At 37.7% G+C, this 24139-nt stretch overlaps 1 protein-coding gene and 1 pseudogene across 10 annotated transcripts in view; both read right to left on the reverse strand.

Annotated features, from left to right (window-relative positions):
* The window catches only part of LOC309667894 (protein MFI), a 182589-nt gene that overhangs the window by 129858 nt on the left and 28592 nt on the right, over positions 1-24139 (reverse strand). For 7 of the 9 annotated variants that reach the window (XM_082476897.1, XM_082476896.1, XM_082476899.1 and 4 more), the window contains exon 2: positions 22506-22595. The exons of the other annotated variants lie outside the window; for them this stretch is intronic. In XM_082476897.1, the coding sequence (XP_082333023.1) occupies positions 22506-22595 (90 nt within the window). The remainder of the gene's footprint in view (positions 1-22505; positions 22596-24139) is intronic. 9 annotated transcript variants of the gene reach the window in all.
* Positions 19770-22498, reverse strand: LOC309667900 (large ribosomal subunit protein uL30 pseudogene; annotated as a pseudogene). The gene has a single exon. The product of its transcript is annotated as a large ribosomal subunit protein uL30 pseudogene (transcript).

Raw genomic sequence — 24139 nt, forward strand, 5'->3', positions numbered from 1 at the left:
GCTTTCGACAAAATTCAACACCCATTTATGATAAAAGCCCTGCAGAAAGTAGGCATAGAGGGAACTTTCCTCAACATAATAAAGGCCATATATGACAAACCCACAGCCAACATTGTCCTCAATGGTGAAAAACTGAAACCATTTCCACTAAGATCAGGAACAAGACAAGGTTGCCCACTCTCACCACTATTATTCAACATAGTTTTGGAAGTGTTAGCCACAGCAATCAGAGAAGACAAAGAAATAAAAGGAATCCAAATCGGAAAAGAAGAAGTAAAGTTGTCACTATTTGCAGATGACATGATACTATACATAGAGAATCCTGAAGATGCTACCAGAAAACTCCTAGAGCTAATCAATGAATTTGGTAAAGTAGCAGGATATAAAATTAATGCACAGAAATCTCTTGCATTTCTATACACTAATGACGAAAAATCTGAAAGTGAAATTAAGAAAACACTCCCATTTACCACTGCAACAAAAAGAATAAAATATCTAGGAATAAACCTACCTAAGGAGACAAAAGACCTGTATGCAGAAAATTATAAGACACTGATGAAAGAAATTAAAGATGATACAAATAGATGGAGAGATATACCATGTTCCTGGATTGGAAGAATCAACATTGTGAAAATGACTCTACTACCCAAAGCAATCTACAGATTCAATGCAATCCCTATCAAACTACCACTGGCATTTTTCACAGAACTAGAACAAAAAATTTCACAATTTGTATGGAAACACAAAAGACCCCGAATAGCCAAAGCAATCTTGAGAACGAAAAATGGAGCTGGGGGAATCAGGCTCCCTGACTTCAGACTATATTACAAAGCTTCAGTAATCAAGACAGTTTGGTACTGGCACAAAAACAGAAATATAGATCAATGGAACAGGATAGAAAGCCCAGAGATAAACCCACACACATATGGGCACCTTATCTTTGATAAAGGAGGCAAGCATATACAGTGGAGAAAAGACACCCTCTTCAATAAGTGGTGCTGGGAAAATTGGACAGGTACATGTAAAAGTATGAAAATAGAACACTCCCTGACACCATGCACAAAAATAAACTCAAAATGGATTAAAGACCTAAGTGTAAGGGCAGACACTATCAAACTCTTAGAGGAAAACATAGGCAGAACACTCTATGACATACATCACAGCAAGATTCTTTTTGACCCAGCTCCCAGAGAAATGGAAATAAGAACACAAATAAACAAATGGGACCTAATGAAACTTAAAAGCTTTTGCACAGCAAAGGAAACCATAAACAAGACCAAAAGACAACCATCAGAATGGGAGAAAATATTTGCAAATGAAGCAACTGACAAAGGATTAATCTCCAAAATTTACAAGCAGCTCATGCAGCTCAATAACAAAAAAACGAACAACCCAATCCAAAAATGGGCCGAAGACCTAAATAGACATTTCTCCAAAGAAGATATACAGATGGTCTACAGACACATGAAAGAATGCTCAACATCATTAATCATTAGAGAAATGCAAATCAAAACTACAATGAGATATCATCTCACACCAGTCAGAATGGCCATCATCAAAAAATCTAGAAACAATAAATGCTGGAGAGGGTGTGGAGGAAAGGGAACACTCTTGCACTGTTGGTGGGAATGTAAATTGATACAGCCACTATGGAGAACAGTATGGAGGTTCCTTAAAAAACTACAAATAGAACTACCATACGACCCAGCAATCCCACTACTGGGCATATACCCTGAGAAAACCATAGGTCAAAAAGAGTCATGTACCAAAATGTTCATTGCAGCTCTATTTACAATAGCCAGGACATGGAAGCAACCTAAATGTCCATCGACAGATGAATGGATAAAGAAGATGTGGCACATATATACAATGGAATATTACTCAGCCATAAAAAGAAATGAAATGGAGGTATTTGTAATGAGGTGGATGGAGTTAGAGTCTGTCATACAGAGTGAAGTAAGTCAGAAAGAGAAAAACAAATACAGTATGCTAACACATATATATGGAATCTAAGGGGAAAAAAAAAAAAAAAAAGGCCATGAAGAACCTAGTGGCAAGACGGGAATAAAGACACAGACCTACTAGAGAATGGACTTGAGGATATGGGGAGGGGGTGGGGTGAGATGTGACAGGGTAAGAGAGTGTCATGGACATATATACACTACCAAATGTAAAATAGATAACTAGTGGGAAGCAGCCGCATAGCACAGGGAGATCAGCTCGGTGCTTTGTGACCACCTAGAGGGATGGGATGGGGAGGGTGGGAGGGAGGGAGATGCAAGAGGGAAGAGAAATGGGAACATATTGTATATGTATAACTGATTCACTTTGTTATAAAGCAGAAGCTAACACACCATTGTAAGGCAATTATACTTCAATAAAGATGTTAAAAAAAAAAAAAGTGATGTTACTATGTAAATTACTGCTTTATAAATCTGACTTCTAAACAAAAAAAAAAAAAAAAAAAAAAAAAGAAAATATACCATGCAAACACTAACCAAAATTAAACTAGGGTAACTTTATCAATACAAAATAAAATAGACTTTAAGGCAAAAAGTTTTGGAAAATATAAGAAACAACATTTCATATTGATTAGGTTTGACTCAACAATAAATGTAACAATCTTGAGCTGATATGTACCTAACAACATTACTTCAAAATATATAAAGCTAACATTAACACAATTACCAGGAGTATAAATGAATCCCCAATTATAATGGAAAACTTTAACATACTTCTCTCAAGCACTGGTAGAACAAATAGGCAAAAAATTAGTAAGTCTCCTGCTATAGACTAAATGTTTCTGTCTCTCCAAAATTCATATTGAAATTCTAACACCCAAGGTGATGGTAGGAGGAGGCTGGACCTTTGGGAGATGATTAGGTCATGAGGGTAAAGCCCTTATGAATGGGATTAGTGCCCTTATAGAAAAGGCCTCAGTCAGACGAATGGATAAAGAAGATGTGGTAAATATATACAATGGAATATTACTCGGTCATAAAAAGGAATGAAACTGGGTCATTTGTAGAGACGCGGATGGACATAGAGACTGTCATATAGAGTGAAGTAAGTCAGAAAGAGAAAAACAAATATCGTATATTAATGCATATTTGTGGAATCTAGAAAAATGGTGCAGATGAACTGGTTTGCAAGCCAGAAATAGAGACACAGATGCAGAGAACAAATGTATGGACACAAAGCGGGGACAGCAGGGGGGTGGTGGTGGTGATGGGATAAATTGGGAGATTGGGATTGACATATATACACGAATTTGTATAAAATAGGTAACTAATAAAACTAATTTAAAAGGAAAAAAAAGGGCTCAGAGAGATCACTCATCCCTTCCAACATGTGAGGACATAACAAGAACCAGGAAGCAGGTTCTCAATAGGTACCAAGTCTGCTAGTGCCTTGATTTTGGACTTCCTAGCCTCCAGAACTATAATAAATAAATTTCTGTTATTTATAATCCACCCAGCCTATAATAGTTTGTTATGGCAGCCCAAACAGACTAAGACAGCTATGAAAGATTTGAGCAACATAATTAACTAACTTGACCTAACTGATGGAAGAATATGTTTTTTTTTCTCAAGATCACATGGAACATTTATCAAAATAGAATTTTTCTGTACCAAGCAAGTTTTGAGTTATTAAAACCATTTAAAGTATGTTGTCTGGCTGCAGTGGAATTAAACCAGAAATCAATAACAAAAAGATAACTAGAAAATTCCTAAATATTTGGTCATTAATCAATGTGGCTCTAAATAACCCATGGGTCAAAAAATTACATGGAAAATTATGAAATATTCCAAACTGAGGTAATAATTATATGACATATCAAAACCTGTGTGGATAAATCTAAAGAAATGCTGAAGGGAGAACTTTAATAGCTCAAAATACATGTACTATAAAAGAATAAAAGTTGAAAATCTAAGATCTAATTTTCCATCCCAAGAACTTTGAAAAAGAATAGCAAATCAAAGTCCCAAAATGAAAGAAAAAACAATAAAGATAAGATTGGAAATCAATGAAATAGAAAATAGAGTTAAAATAGAGAAAACCAACAAAGCCAAAGATCAGTTTTTTAAAAAAGATTAATAAAATTGATAAACTCCTAGAAATACAGATGTAGAGAAATGAAGAGAAAACACTTATTAACAATACCACTACAAATCTTACAGACATTAAAAGGATAATGAAAGGAGATTGTAAACAAATTTTGGCCAAAATAGATTTGACAATTTAAACAAAACGGACAAATTCCTTAATTCAAATCAAAGCCACAACTAGATGTCTCTTCAAGCCTGTTAGAATGGTTATTACCAAAAAGACAAGAAATAACAAGTGCTGGCAAAGATGTGGAGAAAACGGAACCCTTCTGCATTGTTTGTATGAATGCAAATTGGTTCAGCCAGTATGAAAAATGGTATGGAGATTCCTCAAAAAATAAAAAGTAGAACTACCATGTGATCTAGCAATTCCACTTCTGGGTATTTATCTGAAGAAAACAAAAACACTAATTCAAAAAGATATATGCACCCCATGTTCATTGCAGCATTATTTTCAATAGTCAAGTATGGAAACAACCTAAGTGCTCACTGATGGATAAATGGATAAAGAAGATGTGGCATATATATATATATATATATAAAACAGAATACTCTTCAGCCATAAAAAATAACAAAATCTTTCCATTTGCAATTACATGGATGGAATTTGAGAACATTATGCTGAGTGAAATAAGTCAGAGAAAGACAAATACCATATGATCTTACTTATACGTGGAATTTAAACAACAACAGTAAGCTCATAGATAAAAAGAACAAAATGATTATTGCCAGAGGTAGGGGGTGGGGGGTGGGAGAAATGGGTGAAGGGGGCCAAAAGGTACAAACTTCCAGTTATACCATAATTAAGTCATGGGGTGTAATGTAAAGCATGGTGAATTATAGTTAATGGTACTGTATTGAATATTTGAGAGTTGCTAAGAGAGTAAATCTTAAAAGTCTTCATCACAAGAGAAAAATTTTTTGTAACTAGGTATGGTGACAGATGTTACCTAGACTTATTGTGGTGATTATTTCACAATATATACAAATTTTGACTGATTATGTTGCCCACTTGCAATTAATATGTTATATGTCAATTATACCTAAATAAAAACAAACAAACAAAATGGACAAATTCCTTGAAAAAGTAATTTATTAAAATGGGTACAAGAAGAAATACACATCTGAATAGTCCTGAATTTTAGAGAAATGGAACTCATAATTAAAAACCTTTCTATATGGAAAACTCCTAGCACACATGGCTTTGCTAATGTGTTATTCCAAACATTTATAGAAAAAATAATACCAATCACACAAACTCTTACAGAAAAAGAAGAAATACTTCCCAATTCCTTTTAGGAGACCAGCATAATACTGATACAAAACCTGGCAAGGACATTACAACAAAGAAAAATTGAATTTAAAAATAAATATACAGAAAATCCTAAGCCAATGTTTAGCAAATCAAATCCAGGATATACCAAAAGGGTAACAATCAGGATGAAGTGGAGTTTATTCCAGGAATACAAGGTTGGTTTAACATTTGAATATCAATGAATGTAATTTACCACGTAAAGAGAATGAAGGAGACCATATGACCATTTAGGAGCAGCAAAAACATTTGATCAAATTCAATACCCAGAGTTTTCATAAAAACAAGAATAAAAATCTTAGCAAATGAGGAATTAAGTTTATTTCCTTAAACAGATAATGAGTTTCTACAAAAAAATACAGATAACAGCTTACAGTGGAATATTATATGCCTTCTCTCTGTGTTCAGGAAAAAGACAAGAATGTCCATAATTCTTTTGAGTATTGTGCTGGAGGGTCTAGTCAGCACAAAAAAGCAAGAACAAGAAATAACAGGTATAAAGTTTGCAAAGGAAAAATGAAAGTCATCATGCAAAGATGACATGATTAAGTGGAAAATCTGAAAGATACTCAGCCATCAAAAACAATGAATTCATGCCATTTGCAGCAACATGGATGGACCTAGAGATTATCAAACTAAGCAAAGTAAGTTAGAAAGAGAATGACAAATACCATATGATATCACTTATATGTGGAATCTAAAATTCAATATAAATCAACATATCTACAAAACAGAAACAGACTTACTGATATAGAGAACAGATTTGTGGTCGCCAAGGGGGAGGTGGGGTAGGGGAGGAAAGGAATGGGAATTCGGGATTAGCAGAGGCAAACTATGGTATATAGGATGGATAAACAACAAGGTGCTACTGTATAGCACAGGGAACTATATTCAACATCCTGTGACAAAACATAATGGAAAAGAATATATATATGTATAACTGAGTCACTTTGCTGTATAGCAGAAATTAACACAACACTGTAAATCAATTATACTTCAATAAAATCTAAAATAAAAATCTGAAAGGATCTATTAAAAAGCAATTAGAAATAATAAGTGTATATTTAGTCAGTGTATAAAAATAAATATTTATATAAACTAGAAATGAACAATTAGAAAATAAAATTTAATAAATAACACCACTTACTTTAGCATAAAAAGCCAAATAACCTAGAAATCAAGTGAAAGATGTATAAGACTTCTGCACTATAAACTACAAAACATTATGGAGAGGAATTAAAGAAGATATAAATAAATGAAGAGATACGCCATGTTAAAAAAAAAACACCTCAGCATAGTAAGATATTAGTTCTCCCCAAATTGATCAATTGATTTAATGCAATCCCAATTATAATGTCAACAAAATTTTTTTAGACATGGATGGATCTAGAGACTGTCATACAGAGTGAAGTAAGTCAGAAAGAGAAAAACAAATATCATATATTAACGCATGTATGTGGAACCTAGAAAAATGGTACAGATGAGCCGGTTTGCAGGGCAGAAGTTGAGACACAGATGTAGAGAATGGACATATGGACACCAAGGGGGGAAAACTGCGGTGGGATGGGGATGGTGTTGTGCTGAATTGGACGATTGGGATTGACATGTATATACTGATGTGTATAAAATTGATGCCTAATAAGAACCTGCAGTATAAAAAAACAAACAAACAAAACAACTAATACTAAACTTTCATTGGGTTATTTGTATGGAAATATGTTAATATAAATGTTTCAGACATTACATGAAATTTCTAAAAATCTTATATGTTCTGGTATAATGTTATAAGTCATAATCCTAGTTATTACCTTAAAATGTATATCTCAGAAATAACTAATTTTCTTGTCAACTGCATTATTATGAACTTTCATCAAATTTTTAACTGTGGTCATTTTTAAGTCTTTTGTCATTTACAGACAGTTCTGGGTGTACTCTGATGCTTTTGCAAATATGTTCCTATAAAAGGGTTTCATCTTTAAGAAATTCATGGAAAAGACTCTGACAAGTACAGGTTTCTGGTAACTGACTGTACTGCTGAACTGAATGAATAAGCATTTTCAGAACTCTAATGAAAAACTGATGAACTCATAAAAGTGCTAACAAAAGATCAAGATGAAAAAAATAATAATAATTACATGGGACTGAGTGAACTGATGAGGATGAGTATAATTTTTGTGACTTTCTGTCTGAATTAAAAAAAAAAAATCCCACAAGGACTCAGAGGCAAAGAATATACAAATCAATTTTCACTGCAAAGTAAAGGAGCTGTTACAGTGGAGGATTACTGGACTGAATGTCAATATTATGACATAGTATGAGTGTGTTTCATGTTTGGTAATTGCAATCATTGTTGCTTTTGTTGTGGTCATCCATGTACAATAATGCTTGGTGTCAGTCTATCTCTTGTAAAAATAAAATACAGTGTGTGTGTGTGAAAAAAAAAAAGAAATTAAAATAAGTTGATTCCAATGTTTATACGGAAATGTAAAAGTCCTAAAATAGGTAAAATAATCTTGAAGAACAAAGTTAGAGGACTGTATTACCATATATCCACTCTTATTATAAAGCTACAGATTAAGACAATGTGGTGTTAACCCAAATATAGACAAATAGTCCAATGCAACAGAGTAGAAACTATAGAAACAGTTCACATATATGATTTCATGACTTTACAAAGGCATCACTGCAATTTATTGTGGAAAGATGGTATTTTTCAATAAAAGATACCTGGTCGTTTGATTATCCATAAGGAAAAAAATGATCTTTGTCCCTGTTATCATACACAAACATGAGTTGGAGATGGATACAAGATCTCACTGTGAAACTAAACTAAACAACTAAGCCTCTAGAAGAAACATAAGGAAAATATCTTCTGACTTTGGGTTAAACAAATATTTCTAACTCCCCCTCATCTTTATTGAGACATAACTGACATATAACACTGTGTAAATTTAAGGTATACAACATGATGATTTGATCTACATAAATAGTGAAATGATTACCACAAAAATTTGGTTAACACATCCTTCACCTCACATAATTACCATTTACTGTGTGTGTGGTAAGAAATTTTAAGATCTACTCTCTTAGCAACTTTCAATTATTCAACACAGTACTGTTAACTAGAGTCACCATGCTGTACATTACATTCCTAGAACATACTAATCTTATAACTGGAAGTTTGTACCCTTTGATGATCTTCACTCATCCCTCCCCTACACCCCCACTGCCCCTTGCAGCAACAATGTACCCCCTATTTCTAAGAGTCCAGGGTTTTTTTGGTTCCACATATAAATGAGAGCATACATTATACAGAATTCATCTTTCTCTGCCTGACTTATTTCACTTAGCATAGTGCCCTCCAGATCCATTCATGTTGTTACAAATGGCAGGATTTCCTTCCTTCTCATGGTTGAGTAATATCCCATTATAAATAATATTAATATGCTATACTAATATTAAATGTTATATATAATATCTTCACATAATATAATATATAATATATAAAACATTATCACATTTTCTTTATCCATTCATCTGTCAACAGATACTTAGGTTGTTTCTATGTCTTGGCTAGTGTGGATATGCTGCAATGAACATGGGGGTGCAGCTGTCTCTTTGAGGTAGTGATTTCATTTCCTTCAGAAAAATATCCACAAGTGAAATTGCTGGATCATATGGTAGTTCTATTTTTTATTTTATTTTTTGAGGAATGTCCATGCTGCTTTCCACAGTGGTGGTACCAGTTTACATTCCCCCAAGAGTGTACAAGATTCCCTTTTTTCCACATCCTCACAGGCACTTATCTCTTGTCTTTTTGATGGAGTCTGCTGTTGGAATTCTTTAGCTCAGTTTTTTTATTATTCAGATCTAGGATGTCTTTTTGGCTTTTTGGAGGATAGCTTTTATTTCTTTGTTGAGCTTCTCACTTTGTTCATGTACTGTTTTCCCAGTATCATGTAGTTGTCTGTCTACATGTTCTTGTAGTTCCATGAACTTCCTCAAGAGGATTATTCTGAATTCTTTGTTGGACAGTTCACAGACCTATATTTTGAGTAAATTATTGGAGCTTTATTAGTTTCTTTTGGCGGTGTCATGTTTACTTTGGTATCTGTGCGTTTGAGTAAGTGGTCTTTTCTTCCAGACTCTAGAGGTTCCCTTCAGCAGAGAAAGACCTTCATCAGTTAGCTCAGCTTGGGGTACTGGATGGGTCATCTGGTAGCATCCATGGGCAGGTGGAGGCTTGCTATTGGGGTGTCTATTTGGGTGAGGTCACTGCCCATGTTCTGAGGCGGGCATGATGGCTTACTTGCTTTCAGGCAGGACTACTAGCTGGGCTCTGCAATCACCTCTGGTTAGGCGAAGTCATAGGCTGTGTTCCCTGGCAGGGAGGTGCCACTGGCTGGACTCTGCAACTGAGCAGGGCTGCAGGCTGGGCTCTGCAATCACTCCTGGTTGGGTGAGGCCTCAGGATGTGCTCCCTTACCAGATGGTGCTGCTGGCCAGACTTCATGTTCGGGCAAGTCTTGTACAGGCAAGGCTTTGTGGTTGGATGCAGCCACAGGCTGTGTTCTGTGATCAGGTAGGGCCATAGGCTTTGCCCCAAAGTTGGGCAAGGCTGTAGGCTGGGTTTTGTGATGGGATAAGCGGCTGGGTGTGCTCCTCTCTTGCGGGTGGTCACTGGCCAGGCTCTCTAGTTGGGTAGGGCCTCCAGCTATATCCTGCAGTTGTGGGGGGTCTAGAGACTGTGCTCCTTGGTTGGGTGGGGTCATTGTCCAGGGTCCCTAGCTGGGTGGGGCCATAGGCTATGCTCTGCAATTGGGTGGAGTCACTGGCTAGGCTCCCTTTGGCTACAGATTTTTAAAAGGTTTTTTAAAAAATAAATTTATTTATTTATTTTTGGCTGCGTTGGGTCTTCGTTGCTGCGCGCGGGCTTTCTCTAGTTGTGGCAAGCAGGGGCTGCTCTTCGTTGCGGTGCGCAGGCTTCTCCTTGCAGTGGCTTCTCTTGTGGAGCACCGGCTCTAGGCGTGCGGGCTCAGTAGTCATGGCACTCAGGCTCAGTAGTTGTGTCTCACGGGCTCTAGAGCGCAGGCTCAGTAGTTGTGGCACATGGGCTTAGTTGCTCCGGGGCATGTGGGACCTTCCCGGACCAGGGCTCGAACCCGTGTCCCCTGCATTGGCAGGTGGATTCTTAACCACTGTGTCACCAGGGAAGTCCCTGGCTACAGTTTGTACTCAGTAATTAGGCAGGGCCATAGGCTTGGATCTGTTTCTGGGCTCCATGACTGGCTAGGCTTCCTGGTTGGGCAGGACTGAAGACTATGCTCATAAATCGGGTGGGGCTGTGAATTTGCTTCCTTGCCTAAGTGGGGCCATAAAACAGGTTCTGTAGTCAGTAAAGCCTGTTGGTTTGGGACCCATATCAGGTAGAATTGCCAACTGAGCTCCCTGGCCAGATGGGGCCACTGGCTCAGCTCTGCAGATGGGCAGAGTCTGGCTGAGATCTCTGCTCAGGTATTGCTGTAAGCGGTAATGCAAACTGCCAAGATCTGAGCACAGGTTGCTGTCAGCCCTGCCCCTCTTTTCTCTGTCTCTATCAAATCCCCAGTGGTCGAGCCCTGCAGATTCCCCCAGTGATCCCCATGAGGCAAGACCTGAGTGCACCGCCCAGGAAACGTCCTGGAATGCTGGGGGACCTGGACTTTTGACACCATCTTGATGACAGTACCTTCTATATAAACACTTCTTAAATGGACACAGACAGCACTAACCATAAAGAACAAGTGATAAACTGGATATTATTAAAATTAAAGACTTACCAAAAACACCTTTAAGAGAGAAATGAGGTACCCTGGAAGATGATATTTTATATTGCAATAAAGGATTTGTATTCAGGATATTTGAAAAACTCCTCCAAGTGAATATTGACAAGGGAGAGGTGATGGAACTTGGGGATTTGAATACTGGAAGATATGTGAAGAAAAGGATAGGGATATTTATATCCTCATCATATATAATGAGGAGTCAAGTGATCTTTTGTTAGCATGATGGAACAAGAAACAAAGGTCTTTAAAGCAGCAAGGTAAGAAACAGAGGAATTAAAACAATGACTTATGGTACTGAGAGGGGAGATAAGCAGGGTTTTGGAGCATAAGTAAGGTAAATTCTTAATCATCTTTGCAGAAAGTCAACAGATCACTTCTAAAGTTGATAAGTAAAATATAATAAGCATATTATTTAGAAGCATGGAACTAGTGACTAGAAGTTCTAAAACAAAAAGATTGATAAAAGTGGTTGCTTTTAGAGTGTGAAGGTGGAAGGTAGTGAGATGCGGTAAAGACTTGCTTTTTAGTGTAAGTTCATTTACATTATTTTACTTATTTTAAAGAAGTACAGAAAGTAATTTGAAAAAAAATATTTTAAATTACAGAAAAAACTCTGCATTCACATTACTATGACTATGCAAATTATTCAATTACAGGGCCACATAATATGCTAAAACTATGCATCCTTATTTAGAAGTCACCCTCTGGGCCACTTGAAGTAGAATGTATCTAGAATCAAGATAAAATGTATTGAGTGAAGTAAGTCAGAAAGAGAAAAACAAATACCGTATGCTAACACATATATATGGAATCTTAAAAAAAAAAAGGTTCTGATGAACCTAGGGGCAGGACAGGAATAAAGACACAGATGTAGATAATGGACCTGAGGACATGGGGAGGGGGAAAGGTAAGCTGGGACGAAGTGAGAGAGTGGCATTGACATATATACATTACCAAATGTAAAATAGATAGTGGGAAGTAGCCACATAGCACAGGGAGATCAGCTCCATGCTTTGTGACCACCTAGAGGGGTGGGATGGGGGTGGTGGGATAGGGAGGGTGGGAGGGAGGGGATATGGGGATATATGTATACATGTAGCTGATTCACTTTGCTATACAGCAGAAACTAACACAACATTGTAAAGCAATTATACTCCAATAAAGATGTTAAAAAAAAAAGATCAAATGTATTCTCTTTACATAGAGATTAGAAATATATTAATTTGCCTTATATTTGAACCATGACTTTCATGGTTAGTTGTTTTTCAAAGTTTCTAACCTCTTTTTATTTAATTTATTTATTTATTTTGTGGAATCTAAAAAAAAAAAAGATACAAATGAATGTATTTATCAAACAAAAACAGACTCAAAGACATAGAAAACAAACTTATGATTACCAAAGGGGAAGTGGGGGGAGGGATAAATTAAGAGTTTGGGATTAACTGATACACACACTACTCTAAATAAAATAGATAACCAACAAGGACCTACTGTATAGCATAGGGAACTATACTCAATATTTTGTAATAAACTATAATGGAAAAGGATATGTATATATAACTGAATCACTTTGCTGTACACCCAAAACCAACACAACATCATAAATCAACTACACTTCAACAAAAATTTTCAAAAAACATCTACCACCTCCGTGCAAAGTTTGAGGGTCCTTAGAGTTTGGTGTGCTGCCTGACAATTTGCAAGTGTCTTGAAAATCTGCTAGTTTTGAGTGAAACCTAAGAAAGAAAAGTCTCTCTGGATGGTCCAGGGCTTCAGTGCAAGTGATAACATTAGTTGGCCCTTTAGGGCTGAGTAAAAACAATGACAAATGGAATTGTGATGGTGGTTCAGGATGATCTGTGAAAGCTATACTACTGGATGAATCACAGAAGAAACATTCAGGGTTTGGAAGCAAGGCTCTATCATCATTGGGTAAGTATTCTGTATGACACACTTTTTGTCTTACATCTGGACTCTGCTGGATTCTAAATTATTTAACATGATCTTCCATAAAGTAAGTTTTGTGTTATTCTACCTGGCAAAGAGCTCTGGCCAATTGAGATGCTCGCTGAACATCAGTGAACATAGAGTGAGCAGTAGGTGGGATCAGCTGCAGCAACAAGGAATGTAGCCTCTACACAAATTTTTTCTCTTGATTTTTTAATTGTAACAGCTATTTTAATTAATTTATCTCCTCTTTCCCTTATATTTCTACTACTATTTTATATTGGCAGTGTTTGTGGTGATAAAGGTAGCATTATTTCAAAGTTTTACAATACTTAAATGGAATACCAACAAAGCACGAAAGGGAATATCAACCCATAAAGTTCAGACATTTTGCCAGTTTAAAAAATTTTTTTAATAGATCTTTATTGGTGTATAATTGTTTCACAATAGTGTGTTAGTTTCTGTTGCACAACAAAGTGAATCAGCCACATGCATACACATGTCCCCATATCCCCTCCCTCTTGACCTTCCCTCCCATCCTCCCTATCCCACCCCTCTAGGTCATCGCAAAGCACCAAGCCGATCTCCCTGTGCTATGCTGCTGCTTCCCACCAGCCAACTATTTTCATTTGGTAGTGTGTATATGTGGATGCTACCCTCACTTCGCCCCAGCTTTGCCCTCCCACCCCATGTCCTCAAACCCATTTTCTATGTCTACCTCTTTATTCCTGCCCTGCAACTAGGTTCATGAGTACCATTTTTTTTTTTTTAGATTCCATATATATGTGTTAGCATACGGTATTTGTTTTTCTCTTTCTGACTTACTTCACTCTGTATGACAGACACTAGGTCCATCCACCTCACTACAAATAACTCAATTTCATTTCTTTTTATGGCTGAGTAGTATTCCATTGTATATATGGGTCATATCTTCTTTATCCAGTCATCTGTTGATGGACATTTAAGTTGGTTCCATGTCCTGGCTATTGTAAATAGTGCTTCAATGAACATTGTGGTACATGTCTCTTTTTGAATTATGGTTTTCTCTGGGTATATGCCCAGTAGTGGGATTGCTGAGTCATATGGTAATTCTATTGTTAGTTTTTTAAGGAACCTCCATACTGTTTTCCATAGTGGTTGTATCAATTTCTATTCCCACCAACAGTGCAGGAGGGTTCCCTTTTCACCACACCCTTTCCAGCACTTATTGTTTCTAGATTTTTTGATAATGGCCATTCTGACTGGTGTGAGGTGATACCTCATTGTAGTTTTGATTTGCATTTCTCTAATAATTAGTGATGCTGAGCATCTTTTCATGTGCTTCTTGGCCATCTGTATGTCTTCCTTGGTGAAATGTCTATTTAGGTCTTCTGCCCATTTTTAAACTGGATTGTTTGTTTTTTTGATATTGAGCTCCATGAGCTGTTTGTATATTTTGGAGATTAATCCTTTGTCTGTTGTTTCATTTGCAAATATTTTCTCCCATTCTGAGGGTTGCCTTTTCATCTGGTTTATGGTTTCCTTTGTTGTGCAAAAGCTTTTAAGTTTAATTAAGTCCCATTTGTTTATTTTTGTTTTTATTTCCATTACTCTAGGAGGTGGGTCAAAAAAGATCTTGCTGTGGTTTATGTCAAAGAGTGTTTTTCCTATGTTTTCCTCTAAGAGTTTTATAGTGTCTGGTCTTACATTTAAGTCTTTAATCCATTTGTAGTTTATTTTTGTGTATGGTGTTAGGCAGTGTTCTAATTTCATTCTTTTACATGTAGCTGTCCAGTTTTCCTGGCACCACTTATTGAAGAAGCTGTCTTTTCTCCATTGTATGTTCTTGCCTCATTTGTCGTAGATTAGGTACCCATATGTGTATGGGTTTATCTTTGGGCATTCTATCCAGTACCGTTGATCTATATTTCTGTTTTTGTGCCAGTACCATACTGTTTTGATTACTGTAGCTTTGTGGTATAGTTTGAAGTCAGGGAGCCTGATTCCTCCAGCTCCGTTTTGCTTTCTCAAGATTGCTTTGGTTATTCGGAGTCTTTTGTGTTTCCATACAAATTTTAAAATTTTTTGTTCTAATTCTGTGAAGAATGCTGTTGATAGTTTGATAGGGATTGCATTGAATCTGTAGATTGCTTTGGGTAGTATAGTCATTTTCACAATATTGATTCTTCCAATCCAAGTACATGGTATATTTCTCCATCTGTTTATGTCATCTTTGATTTCTTTCAGCGGTGTTTTATAGTTTTCTGAGCACAAGTCTTTTGCCTCCTTAGGCAGGTTTATTCCTAGGTATTTTATTCTTTTTGTTGCAATGGTAAATGGGAGTGTTTCCTTAATTTCTCTTTCTGATTTTTCATAGTTGGTGTATAGGAATGCCAGAGATTTCTGTGCATTAATTTTGTATCCTGCAACCTTACCAAACCTTAGTTCTAGTAGTTTTCTGGTGACATCTTTAGGATTTTCTACTGTCGATTTCTGCTTTCATGGTTGTTAGCATTTGCCTTATGTATTGAGGTGCTCCTATGTTGGGTGCATAAACATTTATAATTGTTATATCTCCTTCTTGGATTGATCCTTTGATCATTATGTAGTGTCTCTCCTTATCTCTTGTAACAATCTTTATTTTAAAGTCTATTTTATCTGATATGAGTATTGCTACTCCAGCTTTCTTTTGATTTCCATTTGCATGGAATATCTTTTTCCATCCTTTCACTTTCAGTCTGTATGTGTCCCTAGGTCTAAAGTGGGTCTCTTGTAGACAGCATATATATGGGTCTTGCTTTTGTATCCATTCAGCCAGTCAGTGTCTTTTGGTTGGAGCATTTAATCCATTTACATTCAAGGTTATTATCGATTTGGATGTTCCTATTACCATTTTCTTAATTGTTTTGGGTGTTTATTTTTTTAATTTTATTTATTTATTTATTTATTTATGGCTATGTTGGGTCTTCGTTTCTGTGCGAGGGCTTTCTCTAGTTGCGGCGAGTGGGGGCCACTCTTCATCGTGGTGCGCGGGCCTCTCACTATCGTGGCCTCTCTTGTTGTGGAGCACAGGCTCCAGATGCGCAGGCTCAGTAGTTGTGGCTCACGGGCCTAGTTGTTCCGCGGCATGTGGGATCTTCCCAGACCAGGGCTCGAACCTGTGTCCCCTGCATTGGCAGGCAGATTCTCAACCACTGCGCCACCAGGGAAGCCCTTGGGTTTGTTATTGTAGGTCTTTTCCTTCTCTTGTGTTTCCTGCCTAGAGAAGTTCCTTTAGCATTTGTTGTAAAGTTGTTTGGTGGTGCTGAATTCTCTTAGCTTTTGCTTGTCTGAAAAGCTTTTGACTTCTCCATCGACTCTGAATGAGATCCTTGCTGGGTAGAGTAATCTTGGTTGTAGGTTTTTCTCTTTCATCACTTTAAGTATATCCTGCCACTCCCTTCTGGCCTGCAGAGTTTCCACTGAAAAATCAGCTGATAACCTTATGGGGATTCCTTTGTATGTTATATTTTGTTTTTCCCTTGATGCTTTTAATATATTTTCTTTGAATTTATTTTTTCTTAGTTTGATTAACATGTGTCTTGGTGTGTTTTTCCTAGGGTTTATCTTGTATGGGACTGTCTGTGCTTCCTGGGCTTGGGTGACTATTTCCTTTCCCATGTTAGGGAAGTTTTCAACTATAATCTCTTCAAATATTTTCTCAGACCCTTTCTTTTTCTATTCTTCTTCTGGGACCCCTATAATTCGAATGTTGGTGTGTTTACTGTTGTCCCAGAGGTCTCTGAGATTGTCTTCGATTCTTTTCATTCTTTTTTCTTTATTCTGCTCCTTGGCAGTTATTTCCACCATTTTGTCTTCCAGCTCACTTATCATTCTTCTGCCTCTGTTATTCTGTTATTGATTCCTTCTAGTGTATTTTTCAGTTCAGTTATTGTGTTGTTCATCTCTGTTTGTTTGTTCTTTAGTTCTTGTAGATCTTTGTTAAACATTTCTTGTATTTTCTCAATCTGTGCCTCCATTCTATTTCCGAGATTCTGGATAATCTTTACTATCATTACTCTGAATTCTTTTTCAGGTAGATTGCCGATTTCCTCTTCATTTATTTGGTCTTGTGGGTTTTTACCTTGTTCCTTCATCTGTGACATATTTTTTTGCCATCTCTCTCTCTCTTTTGTTTTTTTTTTAATGAGTCAGATTGCGTTCCTGTCTTACTGATTGTTTGGCCTGAGGCTTCCAACAGGAGTTTGTAGGCTATTGGGTAGAGCTGGGTCTTGGTGCTGAGATGAGGAGCTCCATGAGACCTCACTCTGATGAATATTCCCTGGGGTCTGAGGTTCTCTGTTAGTCCAGTGGTTTGGACTTGGAGCTCCCACTGTAGGAGATTTGGCCTGACTCTGGGCTCATGAACCAAGATCCCACAAGCCACCTGGGGTGGCAAAAAAAAAAAAGCAACAACAAAGTAAAAAATAAAATTAGACTAGGAAACTAACAGATATGTTAGGAAGAATATAAAAATAAAAATATAGATGAATCAACAACCAGAAGGTACATCAGTACCACAATAGTGAAAAAGAGGAGGGAAAAGAAAAAAAGGGGGGCGGGGGCGAAAGCCTTGGCTGTGGAGGGCGGGGCTTAAGCAAGTGTGAGGTTTGGGTGGTGGGTGGGGCCAATGCTCAGGACCTACAGGACTGGAAAAGGCCCTGGGGGCTGTGGGGAGTGGAGCTTAGGCTCAAGTAACAGAAGGGGCCCAGGCACGGCAGGGGACCTCACCTGGGAGCCCAGCAGGCTTCCTGGGCTTGAGTGGACCAGGCAATCGCCCTCTGGTCCTCTCCCGCTCTTCCCAGACAGTCCCTCCTGCCAGTCTCTCCTGATCGCCCCAGCCTCTGGGGTGCTTATCCTGTCTGGCCTCCACTTCTCCTCCCCCCTCAGTCCCCCTATGTCCTACTGGTTCACTTTGGGGTTCCTCCCATCTCCTTGGGTGTCAGAGTCTCCCATCAGCGGCCGGCAGGCACCCTAGTTGTGGGGAGATGTTAATTCCACATCTTCCCACACCGCCATCTTGACTCCACCTCCCTCTAACTTCTTTTTAAATTCAACTTCTCAGTCATACCTTCTATTGCATGGGGTACTATTTAGTCTCCAGATACAACTTTCCTAGAGCCATTCAACATACTGATCTAAGCTAAATTGATTACCATTTTTATTTCCTTCAGATTCTGTTATTTCTTTTTCTTTTCTTTCTGCTTCTACATCATTGGTTTTCCTTAAATGTCAGGTGATTGTCCATTAGTAGTGACGAATGAAGGTCTGTGTCAATTTTTCTAGGGAGCTAGTGTAAGTATCCTGTGCTTTTGTGTAAGTCTCCGGTTTTTCACTGTTCACACTCATGAATGGGAAGATTGCCTTGGAGCTTTGTGAAGTGGGTGGAATAAGTTAATCAACAGACTTTCTTAGAGGAAATATGGTCAGGTAGCCAGCAATTAAGCAAGGCATCTCTCAAATACTAAAATTAAGAGGGTTTTACTGTGGAGTACCAAATCCATGCTAGAACTAGCTTTCCCAGGTGGTTCATGTAAATTTTTTAAAGAGATAATCCTTCAGGGTTTGTTTCTTTCTCTCTTTTTTTTTTTTTTTTTTTTTTTTGTTGTGGGAGGCTGTGCTACTGCACAGCATATGAGATCTTAGTTCTCTGACCAGGGATTGAACCCACACCCCCTGCATTGGAAGTGCAGAGTCTTAACCACTGGACTGCCAGGGAAGTCCCTTGTTTTGTTTTTTTAATTTTTATTTATGTTGTGTTATAGTTGATTTACAATGTTGTGTTAGTTTCAGGTATACAGCAAAGTGGATCAGTTTTATATATATATATTTATATATATATATATATATATATATATATATCTCCATTCTTTTTCAGCTTCTGATTTGGGTTTTAAGAAGAGGACTGATCATCAGGGAAATGAGAAAATTCCATCTTGAAGCCCAGCAGAAATAAATGGTGGGCATTTCCCTGAGTCATAAATGGCACAGGGGCTCAGCAATCTACCACCATGTTCTTAACAGGAAATACCCCATGTGGCTGGGGAAAGGGTCCATCCCGTCTCATAGATCCAAGAGTAGGTTAAAATTCTGAGCTAGAGAAAAGCACTAAGCCAATTGCGGGCAAGGATAAGGAAGTTACCAGATACACCTAGAGACAGCCACATCTGACAGCTTGCCAAGCTGTCACTGAAGTTAGAACATGGACTCACAGCAGAGAGCACTGTTTGTTTTTTTTTGTTTTTTTTTAATTTTTATTTATTCATTTATTTATTTATTCATTCATTTATGGCTGTGTTGGGTCTTTGTTTCTGTGCGAGGGCTTTCTCCAGCTGTGGCAAGTGGGGGCCACTCTTCATCACGGTGCGCGGGCCTCTCACTGTAGCGGCCTCCCTTGTTGCGGAGCACAGGCTCCAGACGCGCAGGCTCAGTATTTTTGGCTCACGGGCGTAGTTGCTCCGCGGCATGTGGGATCCTCCCAGACCAGGGCTCGAACCCGTGTCCCCCGCATTGGCAGGCAGACTATCAACCACTGCGCCACCAGGGAAGCCCGAGAGCATTGTTTTTATGTGCTTCTTTCCAATTGTATTTCAAGTTCTTTCGAAAACAAGGCCCTGCGCTTGGTTCACTGCTGTCTTGTATTCGTGCTTGGGTATTCATTCACCAACATTAAACCCCAGGATAGAAGATGTGATAAAACAGTACTCCTTTCTCCATGGAGTGAATCTTTGCTGGTTTCAGTGGTGGACGGTGGTCATCACAGAAAACACACAGGAACTTTTCCTTGGAACTGAAGTGGGATGAAAAGTGCCTCCTGTGAACATAATCATCTTTTTCCTGACCTTTCACCACCAGTTTCTGAAGATAAAGCAGAAAATAATCTTCCTTGAAGATAATGGGTAACAATTCCATAAAACAAAAACACATGCTTCCAATGCACTGTGCTTTCAGATATTCTGGGTTTAGTTCAGCTGCCAGATGAGTCGATTGATGCATTCACCTTGATAGCCAGGTGAGCCCACTTCCTTGAGGAAGCCCCCTCTATTCTTGGTAGCACGATAGGCCACTGAGAGTTGCAAAGGGCACAAGAACCCTGAGATCACCTGAAAATCCTTTCCTGGGAAGGCAACTCCATGAATGAGGTCTTCCAAGCAAATGACACCAAACTTCCCCAGGTGCTCCCCAATCACTGTGTTGTCTGTCAGTGTGATGATTTTATTCTTGACCTTGGCTTGTCCACATTTAAAGATGAGTTCCTGAATAGACTTCAGATTTGCAAATCCCCAGGTCACATAAGGTTCCACTATATGAAGCGTTTTTATGGTTTAAGGAGTTACTTTCATAAAGACACCACTGAAAATCTTATTCAGGCAAAGTCTTGCAATGGTCCTCTGCACCACTAAACTCACACCATTAATCATTTGGACGTGTACAACAAAGGCCAAGGAGTGTTTATCTGGCACTTCCAAGCCATGAGGTTTCACTTCTAGTTGTCTGAGTCGCACCCTGTCACGTAGTTACCGCCAGGAATCATGTAGGAACCATTCTAGTTGCTTAAACTTGAGTTTTTCTCCTTTCCTCTGCTCCTTCCTTTGCAAAAGCACCTGCTTTGCCTGGGTGGCTTTGAGGGCCTGATAAGCCTTCCTCTTTTTCAGGAGATTTCCTGGAACCAAAGGGATCTTTTTTCTTGGCTCTACCTCTGCCATCTTTCCAAAGCTGTGGGCTAGTCTGGGTTTGTTTCTCTTATGCACAATGGTAAATATCCATCTACCAGTAGATTTTTGACTAATGATAAATATCCACCTGCCTATAGCTTTGGGTCTTGAAGTGACAGTGGAGACAAATGGCACAGCTGTTCCATGTACAGACCTTCAATTAACCCCATTGTCTATAGTCATTCTCCTTTTAGCCTTTTTAAATTGCTAAATCCTAATTGATATCCTTTCTAGGGTTCCAATGACAAATGAGTTATCTCACTAGTGCCCCTTTAAGGTATGTATAGGCAAGTCTTCTACATAGATATGTCCAACAGGATACTACCATTTATTTTTGGTATGAGATAAAATTTCCTATTTGTTCATGAACTCCCTTCTCTCTGTTATGGGTTAACTTTCTATACATTGTCACTTCAGTTGGGTTCTAGAGGGATAGAAAGTGAAAATGTGTGCTCAGTCTACCATCTTGTTAAAATACACACACACACGTTTGTTTATATACATGGCTTCTCTACTGAAGCTCCTTAAACACGAGGATGTATTGTAAAATGCCTAGCACAGTGTCAGGAACGTAACAGGTGTTCAAAGGTATGTGGCTGATTGGATTTGAATGTGGGAGAGAAGAAGTTACAAATGACAGAAAAGCTTAAGCCGAGATGACAAGTATGCTGTTAGAAACCAACAAAGGAATAGTAGATTTTAAAGGAAATTCTTTTTTTTTAGTGTTGGAAATCAATAGTTGTGCCCCAGCATAGGCAAATAATAGAAACTATTTTTCAAGACATCATTAACTGATATAAAGGTATTTTTGTGTGCTAGAAAGACAGCCATACCACTTCACACACAGACAGACTGTTGATGCTATCCTAGAGAAAAGAGAAAAGTCATTTCACCTCTTGGCTCTCACCCAACCCAGTAAATCAACTTGGAATATTCCTTATTGGGTAAGGAGACTAGTTCTACTCAGACTAGAGTATGGTGAGAAACTAGTACATTAATCCAGATATACTTTACATCCTCAAGAGTAGGTACTGAATAAATATTAAATGAGTGAATGTATCCCTAACACTTGCTCACAAACCTGATTCCAGAGTCAAGATATAAAATTTTTAGAGGTGAAAGCCAAATAAGCCAATTAGTGATACTTTTGCTCACAGTAGCCGTTATCAAAGAGCCTGGCCCAGATCAGAAACTCAATAAATATTAGTGAGGTTAATGAGATAATTAATTAATGTTAACTTTTTGAAACTTTAAAAAATGTCTACTTATAAAGCAAAGGGTGGTATACAACACTTTAATATACTAAAAGCTATTGAATTGTATACTTTATTATTTTTTAAAGTCTTTATTGAATTTGTTACAATATTGCTTCTGTTCTGTGTTTTGGTTTTTTGGCCATAAGGCATGTGGGATCTTAGTTCCCCAACCAGGGATCGAATCCGCACCCCCTGCATTGGAAGGCGAAGTCTTAACCACTGGACCGCCAGGGAAGTCCCTGAATTGTATACTTTAAACAGGTGAACTATATGATATATCAATTACATTTCAATAAAGCTGCAAAAAACCGAAATAAACTCACAAGGAAACTTTTCCAGGCCTTCTGAATGACTCTGGCAGCTCTATCTGTCTTTGTAAATTCTGATTCCTGTTTCCAAGCCATGCAAAAGTCCTAAAAGAGAATAAGCAAAGGAGTATATTTTAAATTACTTTATATACTCCATTATGAAACTGTCACCAGAACTCAATGAAAATCAAATAGAAAGTATAAAGGAAATAATGAAAATGATACTTTATATCAAAATAACTATAATAAAAATTAAAATTGACACCTATAATTGATAGCCTAATATGTTCCAATTTGTTTCTTTTTTTATTGAAGTATAGTTGATCTACAATATTATATTATTTTCATTATTTTTAAAGATTATACTCCATTTAATGTTATTACAAAACAATGACTATATTTCCCTGTGCTGTACAATATATCCTTGTTGCTTATCTATTTTATTCATAGTAGTTTGTATCTCTTTTTTTTTTTTTTTAAAGAAGGGAGTCATTATTTTTTAAAGTATTTGTTTATTTATTATTTATGCCTGTGTTGGTTCTTCGTTTCTGTGCGAGGGCTTTCTCTAGTTGTGGCAAGCGGGGTCCACTCTTCATCGCGGTGCGTGGGCCTCTCACTATCGCGGCCTCTCTCGTTGCGGAGCACAGGCTCCAAACGCGCAGGCTCAATAATTGTGGCTCATGGGCCCAGTTGCTACGCGGCATGTGGGATCCTCCCAGACCAGGGCTCGAACCCGTGTCCCTTGCATTGGCAGGCAGAGTCTCAACCACTGCGCCACCAGGGAAGCCCAGTAGTTTGTATCTCTTAATCCCTTACTCCTATCTTGTCCCTCCCCTTTTCCCACTCTCCACTGGTAACCACTAGCTTGTTCTCTATATCTGTAGTTCTGTTTCTGTTTTATTATATACATTCATTTGTTTTAGCTTTTAGATTCCACATGTAAGTGATAACATAGAGTATTTGTCTTTGTCTGACTTTTTCACTAAGCATAATACTCCCTAGGTCCATTCACATTGTTGCAAATGGCAGAATTTCATTCTTTTTTACAGCTGAGTAATATTCCATTGTATATATACATACCGCATCTGCTTTATCCATTCATCTGTTGATGGATACTTAGGTTGCTTCAATATCTTGGCAATTGTAAATAATGCTGCTATAAACATTGGGGTTAATATATCTTTTTGATTTGTGTTTTCATTTTCTTTGGATATATACCCAGCAGTGGAATTGCTGGATCATATAATAGTTCTATTTTTAGTTTTTTGAGGAAGCTCCATACTGTTTTCCACATTTGCTGCACCAATTTACATTCCCACCAACAGTGTATGAGGGTTCCCTTTTCTCCACATCCTTGTCAATGTTTGTTACTTGTAGACTTTTTGATGATAGTTATTCTGACAGATGTGAGGTAATATCTCATAGTTTTGATTTGTATTTCTCTAATGACTAGCAATGCTGAACAGCTTTTCATGTGCCAGTTAGCAACCTGTATGTCTTCTTTGGAAAAATGTCTATTCAGGTCTTCTGCCCATTTTTAAATTGGATTGTTTGTTTTTTTGATATTGAGCTGTATGTGCTGATTACATATTTTGATTATTACCCCTATTGTTCATACCATTTGCAAATATTTTCTCCCATTCTGTAGG

Source organism: Balaenoptera physalus, assembly GCF_965194825.1.
Source record: "Balaenoptera physalus genome assembly, chromosome: 10".
Lineage (NCBI taxonomy): Eukaryota > Metazoa > Chordata > Mammalia > Artiodactyla > Balaenopteridae > Balaenoptera > Balaenoptera physalus.